This window comes from Lynx canadensis, chromosome C1 (genome assembly GCF_007474595.2).
Source record: "Lynx canadensis isolate LIC74 chromosome C1, mLynCan4.pri.v2, whole genome shotgun sequence".
In the NCBI taxonomy this organism is placed as follows: Eukaryota; Metazoa; Chordata; class Mammalia; order Carnivora; family Felidae; genus Lynx; species Lynx canadensis.
The window spans coordinates 16,412,437-16,426,521 of record NC_044310.1 but is presented as its reverse complement, the minus strand read 5'-3'; the positions used below and the strand labels follow the sequence as shown (position 1 = coordinate 16,426,521).

General features: G+C 58.4%; 1 protein-coding gene across 1 annotated transcript in view; it reads right to left on the bottom strand.

Annotated features, from left to right (window-relative positions):
- EPHA8 (EPH receptor A8) overlaps window positions 1–14,085 on the bottom strand; it is a 33,905-nt gene extending 19,820 nt beyond the window's left edge. Inside the window, exons 1-3 of the mRNA XM_030325860.1 lie at window positions 13,992–14,085; window positions 8,353–8,417; window positions 1,338–2,001 (exon numbers count right to left, since the gene is read on the bottom strand). Of these exons, the coding sequence (XP_030181720.1) occupies window positions 1,338–2,001; window positions 8,353–8,417; window positions 13,992–14,085 (823 nt within the window). The remainder of the gene's footprint in view (window positions 1–1,337; window positions 2,002–8,352; window positions 8,418–13,991) is intronic.

Genomic DNA, 14,085 nt, shown 5'->3' with positions numbered 1-14,085 from the left:
AGCGGTTGGGAGTGCGAAGAAAGACTTCTTAAGGAAACCAGAGCCCCCCGAGAGGGGCTGGAAAGGGCCTAGTGGCTGCATGGGAGATCCTGATCCCACAGAACTACCTTGAGCATCACCTGGAATTGTCAGCCTGTGGCCTCCTCAGTCCTGTGAGCACTGAGGGGCCCTGCCTGCCTGCTGGGGCCGAGGGATGGGCCCCGTCCCAATTCCTATCTGGGGCCGGGCCCTAGTCTCTCTGCTCCCTGCACAGGAACCTCCTCCTTCCCCAGGAGAACCAGTGGTCCCAACAGCAGGCTTCACTATGCTCTGAGTGGCTGCGCTGCCATGTGCCCAGCCCCCGGGGAGGCCGAGGAAGGGCAGAGGGCAACCAGGCGGAGACCAGTACAGCTGGGTCACCAGCTGTCTGTCCAGCCGACTCTCCCGGTGACCCGGGTGCTTGGGATGCCTCGTGACACTGCCCCCAGAGGGGCACAGTGCAAGCGTGAGGCACGTCCATGCAGCCTGGGGTGTGGGTCCTGCTCTCGGTCTCTGGCATGGGAACCCCAGCAGCATGCTCATGGGGAGACAGGTGCCACGCTGCTGCGTTCTCCGCCCTCCCCTTCACAAGGACCTTGGCTGTCCCCTCCCACAGGTCCCTGGGTAAGATCCCCCCCCCCAAACACCGGCAGGCTGGTCCAGGTGCCCCAGTGACACACCCAACCTAGAGAGTACACCCTGGGTGCCCCAGACTGCACTCATTCACCCACGGACTGGTTCCACTTCCCTCCACTCCGTGCAAGTTTGGCGGTTTTAAGCACAGATTCCGGTGCCAGACTTCTGGGTTCAAGTCACAGCTCTGCCACTCCCGCGCTGTGTGCCCCCGGGCAAGTTCCTCTGCCTCTCTGTGCCTCCGTCTCCTTGTCTATGAAACCAGGATAAGAGTAGCTTCTATGTCACAGGGGAGGCCCGGAGACTAAATGAGTTAATATGTGAAAAGTGCCTAAAATGAAGCCCGACGCACATGAGCTCCTAGAATCGTTCCCTCGCACAGGTATGTGCCCGAGCACACGGGCGTGCTTAGACGTACCCCTCCACGGCGCCCACAGAGGGCGCCACCCGGCTGCGGCGTGCCTGCCTCCGTTCTCTCTCCCCTGCTCCACACACACACACACACACACACACACACACTCCCACACACACAGGCGGCCTGGTGTATTCGCTGACCCACGAACCCTGGAGGGTCACCCATCTTCCTAGGTGCTGAGCTCGCCGCCCGGATCCCTGCCGACTGCCACGGCCCCCACGCCCCGCCCGGACTGAGCCCACGTGCCCCCCACCCCGCGTGGCGCACTCACCCACGCAGGCGTCCCGCCGCTCCTCGTAGCCAGCGCTGCACACGCACTTGCCAATGGGCACCAGCCACTCGCCCTCGGCGCTGCAGTACATCTTGGGCGTGTCCCGCTCCTCGGAGTGCCGCACGCACTGGCCCCGCACCTCCACCAGCGAAGACGAGTCGGCCCCCGTCACCGCCTCCGAGAAGGCAGCCAGGTTGCGCACCATGGTGGGGCACTTCTTGTAGTAGATGCGGAGAGACAGGATGGCGAGGCACGCGCCGATGTCCTGGAAGGCCAGATAGAAGCCGCGCTTGCTGAGGGGGCCCACGCCGCGCACCTCCGTGTTGAGCTTGAGGCGCCGCACCCCCAGGTCGGCCCCCGTGAAGCTCTCGTCAGCCGCAATGGTGTCGATCTTGAGGAACTTGCTCTCCTGCGTGCTGGCGCCCAGGTCACGGTCCGACTCCAGGTAGTAGAGGTTGAAGGTCTCCTTGCAGGTGCCCAGCACGCCGGGCATGCTGTTGCAGTCACGCAGGGTGAACTTGATCTCGGCGTAGACACGCCGGGCACCGTCGCGGGGCACCCAGCTCGTGCGCAGCCAGTTGTTCTGGTTGGGGCTCATGACGTTGCACACCTGGTACGTGTGGATGGGCTGGAAAGACTCGTCCACCTCGTTGATGGAGTCCCACTGCGGGCAGAGAGAGCACAGCGCTGACGCGAGAGGCAGCACCTCGCCCTCTCCTGCCGGTCGCCCCGGCCACGTGCCACGTGCAACATGCATGGCCCCGGGGGCATCCTGGGGAAGAAGATGGAACTTGGGTCTCTGCCCTGGGGTTGCTGACCTCCTACTGGACTGTCACAGCCGTCAGGCACTCTAGAGAGCTCCACATCCTTCTGGGAAAGCGTGTTTTGCTGCATTGGAGCAAAGACAGGCTCAGACGTGTGAGCCACATGTCTGAGGTCACCCGGCTGGTGACTGGTGGAGCCGGTACTGGAACTGATGCCAAGGCTACAAAATCCAACCTTGTTTCTACATGGCAACGCCAAACACTCCCGGGGGGGGGGCAGTCTGGGGGTATTCTGTTTGGGTGATTCAGGGAGCCCACGGGTCCAGTTTCCGTATCAGTTGCCAGAGGGATCTTTCTAATTCGTGAACCTGACTATGCCTCAGATCCTTGAGAAAGGGAGTACTAGGATGTGGGGACGTTGAATGTGGTGGTTTCTGGGCCAGGCGCTAGCCAGGTTATCAGTGATCCAGAAATAAATCAGACACAGTCAACAGAGCGCAAGGCAACATCCCTGCGAATCACGTGTCTGATAAGGGATTCACATCCAGAATATATAAAGAACTCCTACAACTCAACAACAAAGAACCAAACGGCCCAATTTAAAAAACGGGCAAAGGACTTGAATAGACGTTTCTCCAAAGAATATATACAGATGGTCAAATACGACACGGAAAGATGCTCACCATCCCTAATCATTAGGGTAAATACAAATCAAAACCACAATGCAATACCACACACACACACACACACACACACACACACACACACTAGGATGGCTACTATCAAAACAACAGAAAATAACAGATGTTGGTGAGGATGTGGAGAAACTGGAGCCCCTGTGCCCTGTTGGTGGGAAAGTAAAATGGTGCAGCCACCGTGGAAAACAGTATGGAGGTTCCCCGGAAAGTCAAAAATAGAACTACCCTACGGTCCAACAGCTCTACTTCTGGGAACATATACACAAAAGAATCGAAGGTCAGGGTCTCAAACAAACACTTACACAGCAGCATTATTCACAACAGCCAAAAGGTAGAAATGACCCAAATGGGTCCATCGTTGGATGAAGGGGTAAACAAATTGCGGTATATCCAAACAATGGGATATTACTCGGCCTTGAAAAGGAAGGAAATCCAGATGCATGCTACGACATGGGTGAACCCTGAGGATATTCTACAAAGTGAAATAAGCCAGTGAAAGAACATACATTTTATGATTCCACTTATATGAGGTACTTAGATCCACGGAACCAGAAAATGGAATGGTGGTTGTCAGGGGCCGGGGGGCTGGGGAATGGGAGGCTGGTGTTTCATGCGGACAGTTTCGGTTCGGCAAGATGAAAGTTCTGGAGATAGATGGCGGTGATGGTCACACGACACAGCGAATGTACTTAATGCCACTGAACTGTACACTTAAAAAGCGGTTAGAATGTGGTTCGGAAATTTTATGTTGTGTGTATTTCACCACAATGGTTTTTTTAAACCCAGTTCAACGGCTTCATTAAATTTTTTTTTTTTAATGTTTTAGAGAGAGAGTGAACGGGTGGACGGGGCAGAGGGAGAAAGAGAGAGAGAGAAAATCCCAAGCAGGCTCCACACTTAGAGCCTACGCAGGGCTCGATCTCACAACCCTGGGATCATGACCAGAGCCGAAATCAAGAGGCAGACGCTCAACCAGTTGACCCACCCAGGTGCCCCTACCACAACTTTTTTAAAAACAAGGAAAGCAACATGCCAGAAATACTCCCTCCCCTTGACCGTCTCACAGTGCATCAGACAAGGTGGTTGGGCGCTCTATGCCAAAGAGGATGGGCATCCAGAGGGGGGTGGAACTTCCTGCAGGCTGAAGCAGGAAGCTCTTGCAGGGGGAGTATGAGCAATGTCCCGCGAGCACCAAATAGCCCAGTTTGGACACAGAAGATTCACCTCCAAGATCCAATGTTGACAAATGAGCCAGGCGCCAAGAGATCAAGACCTCTTGGTCTCTAACGTGCTGTGTGACCTCGGGCAAGCTCCCATTCCTCTCTGGGCCCCAGCTTCCTCAACTGCAGAATGCTGGTTGGCCGGAAGCAGTTATTGTGGGCTGAGTTCAGTGGACTCCTGATGGCCCCAAGGAGGGGCTGGGGGCTGAGGGCAGATGGAGGGGACGGGCTTCGGGTCCCTGCCTTGGCTCGGCCAGAGATGCAATGCCTTGCTGTCCTTTCTCGGGCCACTATGGGCAGTTGCCCTTGAACTAGAGATCCTCTTACTTAAGGGGGGTGGGAGGTAAAAACTGCCCCTCATGATGTTCTGAGAATCTGTGGGGCTCTGAGTAATTCACAAGGGTTGGAGTGGGGCCTCGGGGGTCTGAAGTCTGACAAAAGCCCCTCCATCTCTCCTTGTCTTGGCCAGCCACGTGGCCTCTACCCTCAGTGCCCACCCCTGTAAAATGGGGCTCAGACAGGCCTGCCTCAGTGAGGCTCGAGAGGACGAAAGACGTAGGCTGCCAAGCGCTTTGGCTTGGGCCTGGCCCAGCAAGGCACCAGAGGAACAGGACTCCTACGACGCCGACCCAGCAGCATCTTCCCAGCCCACCGGCGCCTGCCTCCGGGCCCCCTGGGGAAGAGGTCCGCGGTGTGCCAGCCTCACCCGAGAGTTGATGCCTCCTACACCCCCTACCCCTACAGGGCCCCCCCCGTGCCCCCCACTGCAGCCAGGGCCTCCGGGCAGCGCGGTGTCACATCTGGGGTTAAAGTCATTGTCACAATTAACGGAGCACCAAAGAGCCAGCCAGCTGCTCCCTGTCTGTTTCCTGCCAGGAACCTGGATAAATTAATCAGCTCCATCTGAGTCCGCCCCAGCCGCCCTACCGGTGCCAATGGCCTGGCCTTGCCCTGCCGGCCCCAGGGGCTGCTGCGGACACCCAGAGAGGCACGACTTCCTGGAGGCCGGTGCAAGGATGGAATGAGCCCTGTTCTCCACCCCGGCACCGCCCCCCCCCCCCCCCCCCCCGCCTCCGGCCCCCACCACTGCTCTGCAACTCCGTCCTCTGTCTGGAACAGAATGCCCTGGACCAGCTGTGCAGCCCTGGGCACATCACCTCCCCTCTCTGAAGCTTGTGCTCCTGTGAAACTGGGGGGAGAGGGGCTGATACCAGCCCCTCCCACCTACTCCAGGGGATCAGGTGAGACAACAGAACGTGACTTTCATCCCAGGGCAGCATCATCGGTTAATTCACCGGAAGAGGGGGAGTGCGCCCCAACGTGTGGAGGGAAGGGCACATCCTGATTAAGAGTCTGGGTCCTGGGGCCAGACTCCCCCCAACCTTAGCAGAGTTGCTTAACTTCTCAGGGCTTCCGATTTCTCACCAGGAAATGTCCCTTTCATGCATCCTCATTGATGGCAACTGCGATCATCCCCGTGTTATAAACGGGGAGGTGGAGGCGAGGTAAGTGACTTGCCTGAGTCACACTGATTAAAGGCAGCAGCGTAATGGCTCATCCAAGACCCAGACTCTTGGCTCCTAGGCCGTGCAGCCTTGCCTGACAATCCGGTCATTTTGCTGACGCTGGAGACAGCCCTGGATGACCCTTGTTCCCAGGCTGTTTAGGAAACTTCAGAATCAGAGGGGTGCCTGGAACACAAGGACCACATCCACAGGCTCCCTAGACGGGCAGGAGAATCACCTGGGAAGTTTATGAAACAAAAGATTCCCAGGCACCTCCCCAGACCCCCTGGATGCAGGGATCTGTATGCCTCACCTGCTGGCCTGGAACAGGCTCGACATCTAGAGTTTGGGACCCAGGGATCTCACCCAGCCTTCTTTCCTCTCTGGACAAGCCCATTCTCCAGGTCCCATAAAGGTGGAAGGTGGCCCCTGGCTGAGCAGACAACGCTGGATTGCCTCCCACCCCCTCACAATGAGGACACACACCAAAGAGAACACAAGGGACTCAGCACAGGCTCCGGGCCGGACAGACTGGAGTTTGAGACCACCATTTGGAACCTGCCTGATGGTGGACAAATTATTTCTTGCTGCTCTGAGCCTCGGTTTCCTCATCCGTGAAATGGGGTGGCTGTACCTACTCACAGGATGGGTTGTGGGGATTACGAGATAATGCCTGTGAATTATTCAGAGCTATGTGAATATACGTTATTTATTCTAACTCCTAAACAAGTAAGGTAACTCTGAGCCATGCTTTAGAGCATTCTGCAAGCAAACAAGCCTTAGATTTCCAGAAAATCATCGACAAGTCTGGTCATGCTCCCCACCTGCTTAAAACCTTTACAATTCCTTGTTACTCTAAAAACCAAGTCCTAAGTTCTGAGTAGGACAGAGGGACAGAGACACCCAGAGCCAACCTGGGGCCAGGCCCCCTCCTTCCTGGCTGCTGAGTCTCAGGGGAAATGCTGACCCAGCCATCAGCCAGGCAGTCACCCACTCAAAGGTCGGCCCCCCGCCACTGGCAGAGCTGGCCCACTTTATCAAGCCCTTTCTCACCCATGCTCACCCCTGGGAGACAGCCATCTGGGGACACACACACAGGAGCATTCCACAAAGAGAGACTGAGGCCCAGGGAGGTACAGAGATACCCCAAAGACCCAGCCTCTACCCTCAGGCAGGGCTGACCTGCTCTGGCAGAAAGGAGTTCCCTCCTGGTTCTTAGGTGCATGTGGCCTGCCTGGGAAGCTCCCTGAAGCCTGCTGCATGGGGGCTGATGACAACGGACTCAGCTGACTGCTGCCAGGACACGAAACCTCCAGGGAGAGAAGAGGGGGGCTCTGTCCTGACCCCAGCCACAGGCCACAAATGACCCGGAAGAAAACACCACCCTGGGGTGCCTGTGTGGCTCAACGGGGTAAGTGTCCAACTCTCGATCTCAAGGTCATGAGTTCAAGCCCCGAGCTGGGCTCCACACTGGACATGAAACCTACTTAAAACAAACTAAAACCCTATCGCTTCAAACCTACTTAAATAAACAAAAACCCTACCCCAAAGTGAAGACATACCCCTACTCCCTTCATGAACACTAACTCTTGACATCAATATCACCCTCATCATCATTAATATCATTCCCCTCGTCTCCAGAGCCGCGGAAGCCAGTGTTCATGAAACAAGTCATGCGTACGCGATGTGCCTGTGTCTATGGCGGGGATGGGAGGGTGCGTTTCTGAGCACCCTTGCAGGAGGACACGTATGTGACATGTAACTGACACACACTAATAACGATGACGGTGCCCAGTGAGGGCACACCATGTGCCAGGCACGGTGCCCAGACCAGGTGTCACCTCCCCTCACCCTTGCAGCAAACCCCATGACACTGTCACAGGCACATCCCTTCCAACAGCTGGGGAACTGGGACTCAGGGAGTTAAGTGGTGACCACCAGGGCCACCCGTTTGTCGATGGCAGAATCGGGCCTCCGCCAGGCTCACGGGTTCACTTTGGCTTGACTGCCCTGCTCACCCTGGGATCTGGATAAGAGACGTGGAGGGACGGGGACGGTGCAGCGCTGTCCCTGGACACCCCGAGGTTACCGCGCCAGCTCCCCAGGAAGATGGGAGGGGCCCCCTGCCTGAGAGCACACAACCCACAGAGACCTGATGGGCTCAGCCCAGGGTCACCGTGGAGGCCATATGGGCCTGGGGGTTTGGCCACAGTGGGTTCTAGCAGTGCCACCCAGATGATTCTGACAGAAGAGAGAGGCAGGTGGGGGGGGTCCAGGGGTCTGGACAGCTCCTGGAGAGGACGGGGCGTGAGGGGTGAAAGGCCTGGCTGGGGCCCTTTCTTGGCCGTTCCTGGCCATTGGCACGTCCCCGGCGACCCTGGGCCCAGTTGTGGTATGTGACTCTGTAGGCCCAGAACCCAGATATAAGGATCCCACACTTGAGGCCTTACACTTAAGGACTGGCAGCCCAGCACCAGATGGTTCTGTAATCCCAAGGGTCTGCACACAGGAAAGGAAGGAAGGTAGGAAGACGGTAGGAAGGTAGGAAAGCACGAAGGTGGGAAGGTGGAAGGGTAGGAATGAATGCAAAGATGGATGGATGGAAGGGAGGAAGGAAGGAAGGGAGGGAGGGAGGGAGGAAGGGAGGGAGGGAGGGAGGAGGAAGGAAAGAATTAGCAGCTCTGTTTCTAACTGCTGTGTGGCCTTGGGTAAGTCCTTTCCCCTCTCTGGACATCTGCTTCCTTTTGATCTATCTGATGATAAGACTGTGAGTCAGAGCCTTTCTCTGCTCACAGAGGATGACACTGGCCCCACTGCCTATCACCTACCCCATGAGCCGGATACGTGAGCCAGCCCCAGTCTCCATGGATGGTTGATGTGTCCAGCAAGTTCACTGTAAAACAGGAGACAAGAAAGCATCAGCCCCTGGGACACCCTTCCCCTGTCCCACAGAGCAGCCCCACCTGGCCATACGGGTCTTCACTCAGGCCAGCCCACATCAGCTCTGTGTCTGTGGTCTTTCTCGTTTCCCTTCTCCTTCAGGGCTCGGTTCGAGTTGTGCCTCTTGCCCGAAGCCTCCTTCCACCACCTCGGCCAAACCCCCAGAACGCAAGCTGCCCCAAGCGCTGGGTTTCCCGGGTTGGTGATGCAGCAGGATGGTTAAGAGACGGGCTCGGGAGTCCAGGAGGCCCGGGCCAGAATCCCAGCCTTGCCACTTTAGGAGCTGTGTGTCCCTGAACAAGTCCCTGCCCCTCCCTGAGCCCCAGGTTCCTCCTGTGAAAAATGGGTGTGACAGCGGATCCTGTCTTACAGGGTGTTGTGAGGGACAACCTGATCCCCGTCTCGCTCGTGGGACACGACAGCATCCAAAAGCACCCACCAATGTTCACACTCTGCGGTCATTTGTCCCACAGGAGGACTGGCCCCGGCTTTGCAATCACCACCGTCTTGCTAGAGATGCCTGGCACCTAATAAGTCCTCCGTGCACGTCTGATGCGAAGAGATCGGGAGGAGCAAGAGCGGCCTCTCGGCACCTACTATGTGCTGAGCTCTGCGAGGGGCGCTTTGGACGCCTCCTCTGTGACCTGCACAACTGCGGAGAGGTGCTGATTCTTCTCTCTTTACCAATGAGAACACGGAGCCTCGGGGAAGTTCGGGAACATGTTGGAGCCCCACAGGCGGAGCCGGCAGGGCTGGTGTTCAGAGCACCTGCCGAGGCAACCGCAGACAGCGCCCCCAGCCCTGGCGGGACCCGTGAGCAGTCACCGCGGTTGGGAAAGGAGTGATGGCCTGGAAGGCGAGTCTATTCTAAGCCAGATCCTCCAAGGGGACCCTGCAAAGCCTCCACAACACAACAGAGAAGAGCTTGCCTTTGGAACCAGACACTGCTGGGCTCATCTCTCAATGCAGCTACACAGTAGCAGGTGACCTTCACTTCTCTGACCCTCAATTTCCTCCTCTGTAAAATGGGGATAATAATACCTAGCGCTGACGGAGGGTAAACTGTGGAGCCCGGAGTCAATGCCTTATTAACGCGAATTCCCTTTCCCGAAGTCCTGCCCCTCCTGCCTCTCTCCTTGGACCTCAGACCTACTCCATTCACTTTGAGGTGAGGAAGCGGCACTAACCTGTTCAGAAATCAGGGTTTGAATCTCAAATGCTGTGTGTCCTGGGTAAGGCCCTTCCCCTCTCTGGGCCCCTGCTTCCTTTGATCTATCTGGTGATGACCGTTCGGAGGGCTTTGGGTTCCACCTCCCCACGGCTTTCCATTTCGCTCTCTCTTCCCGCGCACCCCCTCTCCCAGCCTTCAAGCATGGGCTTCCAACTAGGCTGGCTGGGCCAGGTTACAGAGGGTTAAAGCTGGGGCCCTCCTGGAACTTTTCTGCAGGGAGGCTGGGTGTCCTTCTGCCTGTGATTTGCATAGCTCTGCGCCTGCCCCTCAAAGATGGAGACAAGTGTCTTCAGGAAATGCTGGAGTGAGGATGCTCTCTCTTATTTGCTGATTTTCTCCCTCCTCTTACCCTCCCACCCCATTGTCAGAGCCCCCAGAGGGAAGGCCGGCTGGAGAGAGAGCTCGGAGAACGAGGGTCGGGCCTCTGCCCGCCTCCCTGGGTCCCCAGGGGTCAGGTGGGATCAGGCCACGGAGCCAGCGTCCGCAGAGGGATCTCCCCTCCCCAGCCGGCCCCACGCCAGGGGCGCAGGCAGAGAGAAGCCCTCCCGCCTCCTTCCCTTCCTCTCAGGCAATGGAGAGAAAACTGGGTCAGGCAAGCTCTCTCCTCCTGCTGGCTGGTGGGAGGGGGAGGGGGCCGTACTGCAGTTTCCCCCAGACTAGCAGAGCCTAGTCCGGGGAGATGACGGGGCCGGGGACCCGGGGGCTCCCCCATTCCAACCCACATTCCAGATGGGGTCTTGGAGCCGGAGGGCCCTTTCTCCAGCTTCCCCTGAATGCAGCTCAGACCTGCCCCGACCCAGGGGCAATCAGAACAAATGTCCACCACTCAGACTCCTCCCCGCTGGAGGGTCCTGACTCTCAGGGCGGGTGGGTGTCTGCAGACCCTGCTTTCCAGACCCCTCCCACCCCAGGAAGCCTCACCACATTTGCTGCGGATTCTTGATCAGCCAGCCAGGGGGCTCAGATAATCCAAAGATAAGTCAAAAGTCGATTCTATCGGATTCAGGAAGAGCTATAGGATTCCAGGGCTGCTTGTTGTGACTCCTTCCAGAAGCTTCCCTGACCCTGCCCTCCTCTCCTCTCCCTTTGTGCCCCTCCTCCCTACCTCACACACCCTCCTAGGGGGGGCCGGGGGTGGGGTGGGGATGCAGGATGTCTGTCCGGGAAAGCTCCAGGCCCACCGGAGGTTTCTTCAGACTGGAGAGAATTCCAGCATGAGGCCCACCTGGCCCAGGCCTGAGTCCCCTTGGAAATTCAGACCCTTCTGGGCACCAGGCCTGGGCTCCCTCCTGCCTCTTGCACTGCTGGCCTATGGGTCTGTGTGACATCTGTGAAGTCAGTTCTCCTCTCTGGGCCCGGTCTCCGCATTTGTCAATGGGAGGACTGAACACACCATCTCTCAGGGCCTTCAGGGAACTGAATCACTTAACCCCTCTGTGCTCAGTTTCCTCATCTGCAAGATGTCTACGGGCATCCCTCTTGGGCCTACCCGCCTGGGCTGTTCTGGGAGATCAAACGGGTCCCTCTCCTGCTCTGAGAAGCACAGATAATTCCTAAGCCTTTCCTGTTCCACTGTGGAAGGCATTATGCGATTTCTTTTTTTCTCCAGCACTGTCACCTTCCCCCATTCCATTTCGCTGAGACTAATACTTAAATTGATTTACATTCCCTGAGGACGCGGTGCATGATGGTGAGGCTGGAGAATTCGGGTGGCCAGGGGATGTCAGCCAGGCTGTGAACGCCTCGGTGATCACCCCAAAGTGGTGGATAATCCACACCAGAGAGTGATAAGGGGCTATGAGCCTGGTGGGGCTTGGGGGGCATCTCTGCAGGTGCAGGGCCCTCCTCTCCCCTGGCAGGAACCTGGCGTAGGGGCACTTGGCCAGGCTGGGGCACTGCCACCTTTGCAAGAGCCCGGCTGGGAATAGACGCCCCTCCCGGAGCTCCAACAGTCTCCCTCGCCAGTCCTGGCACTGTACCAGCCCAGGGATGATCCCGGGAGGGACTCGTGTCCTTCCGGAGGAAGGACTGTCCTTCGTGGAACCTACGCCTCAGGCTGTCCAACCTGCGTGGCTGCCCTCCGCCCCACTGTGGGTACCCTGCTTCATCGACTGGACGGCGTGCACTGGCCCCTGGACAATGCCTAGCCCTGTCCTAGACAAAGACTTCCCTCCTGCCTCTCTTTGTGGACCTTGTCTCTTCCCCAACTGCTGCCCCTCCCCTGGACATGTCCTCTCTCTCAGGCCAGTGGCCTGCCTTCGGCAGGTGAGCCTGTTCAAAGTCACCTCTGCAGGGGGACTCTGGGGTTTGCCAGCCTGCAATTCTGGAAGGTGCTGCCTCCTTCCTGGAGAAGATAATGGAAGAGAGGAGTTGAGGGTATACTGCCCAGAGCCCAGAGCCCGGATCCCAGATGTGGACCCCTCGGCATCTACTGATGAGAAACTGTTCCCCTCCCTCCAACCCAAACCTGGGAAAACTGTCTTCTCAGGTCATAGCTCCGAGAGCCCCCAGGCCCTTCTGCCCCAATCCCGCCCTCCTCCTGGCTCACAGGCCCGACCCTCACTCAGTTCTCTTCTGGTGTCCCAGGAACCTGCACCTCATCACTAGCCGCCCAGCTGGCCCCACTCTGCCTGCCACCTCGCTTCTTAGCTCCCTTGCTATGGTCCCTGCTCCCTACGTGGTCCCTTTTTCACTGGAGACTGTAAGTTTATCTGTGGGTGCATTTATATGTACATATGCATTTCTGTGGGCATAACTGCAGGTTTGAGGGTCCTCTTACATACGTGGTATCTGCCCATAAATGTGCATATTTTCATGTGCGTGCATCTGTCCCCACATGTGTGTGAACACGTGTACTGGCTGCACTTCTGTGTATCTGATGTGGGTGACGTTGGAGGTGGGGGCTGTCCATGCAAGCGAGTCTCTACGGGCCTGGGTCTATGTGTGCAAATCCTGATGCGTGTCTGTGTGCACACGTGTGCTTTCGGGGACAGCTGTATCTCTGAGTTGTTCGTGTGCAAGGGGGTGGGTCTCTGGTATATCTGAGCGTGGATGAGGCACACTGGCTCTGGAGCTCCCTCGCAGGTGGAAGAAGTTCATCCTGCCGGGGTAAGAACGCAGCCCTGGACCCAGGACATCAGCCCCTGGACCCTGCACAGAGCACCAGGATACGCATCCTCTGTGCAGACCTGTAGGGGCAGAGGAGGTCCTGGGGGACAAGGAGTGGGGTCCAGAACAGAATCCTGGGTGGCATCCTGGGCTGGACCTGGAGTGTTCAGTGGGACTGACTGTGTGTGTGTATGATTGTGTGCGTGCAGGTGCGTAGGTGTGCAGGTGTGAGGCCTTGGGTGTTGGGGGAACCTGGTGGGTGCCTCTTCCCAGCTTTCCTTGTTCCCTCCCACTGCCAGGAGGTCACCTCCCAGACCTTTTTTGTCCTGACCGCTCAGCCCACACTCCTGCTCCCACCCTCCACCCCCCATCCCCCTGGCCCCTCGTCCCCTGGGTGACTGGACTGCCCAGGCCTTGCCCCTGGACAAGACCCTGCTCTCCAAGGCCTTGCCTGCCTCAGCCCCTCTGCAGCCCCTCGGCTTGCCCCTCACTGTGCCCTGCGCCCAGGGCCACGTCCTGCCCCTCAGAGCTGCCCCTCCCCTCCAGCTGTGACCTCCCCAGCCCTCCAGCCCTCCCACCTAAGACTCTCACTCCCTGCCCCTCTCTTGTCCTCCTGCAACATGGTCCCGCTCTCTACTCCTCCTTCCTCAGTTCTTGGTCCCCCCTTTCAAGGCCACCCCTGCCCTCTTCTTCTTCAGCCTTCCGAACCTCATCTTGTATCCCCGTATCCCTGTCTTCTGTCCTCTGTCCCCGCCCTGTCCCCTGGTCCTGTTCCCTCTCCTCTATACCTCTTGTCTTCTGTCCCACCCCCCTCCACCCGCCCCCCTCCTGTTCCACCATCCCCAATGTCCAACCCTCAGTTCTCTGTTCCCAGCTCCGAATCCCTCAGTCCTAGCCCTCTGTTCCCCAGACCCCCGGGGGCCTCTGTCCCTCATCCTCCAGCCCACGGGTCCCTGTTCTCCAGTCCTGTCCCCGTCTCCATCGCGCCGTCCCTTGACCTCGGTTCTCTCCCGCGGTGCCATCCCTGTCACCCCCCCCCCTCCCGCCCCCAAACCCAGGGATCCCAGCCCCTTATGCGCGCGCGCTCGGGTCGAGGGGAAGGAAGTTGAGCCTCGGGCAGCGGGCACCGCGCCCCGGCCCCTCGGCCGCCCCCGCCCCGCCGCCGCCGCCGCCGCCGCCGCCGCTCACCTTCGCCGCGCGCCGCGGACACGCAGGTGGCCGCCGCCGCCGCGGCCGTGACGACCCAGAGCGCGGGGGGCAGGCGGCCCCGGGCGGGGGCCAT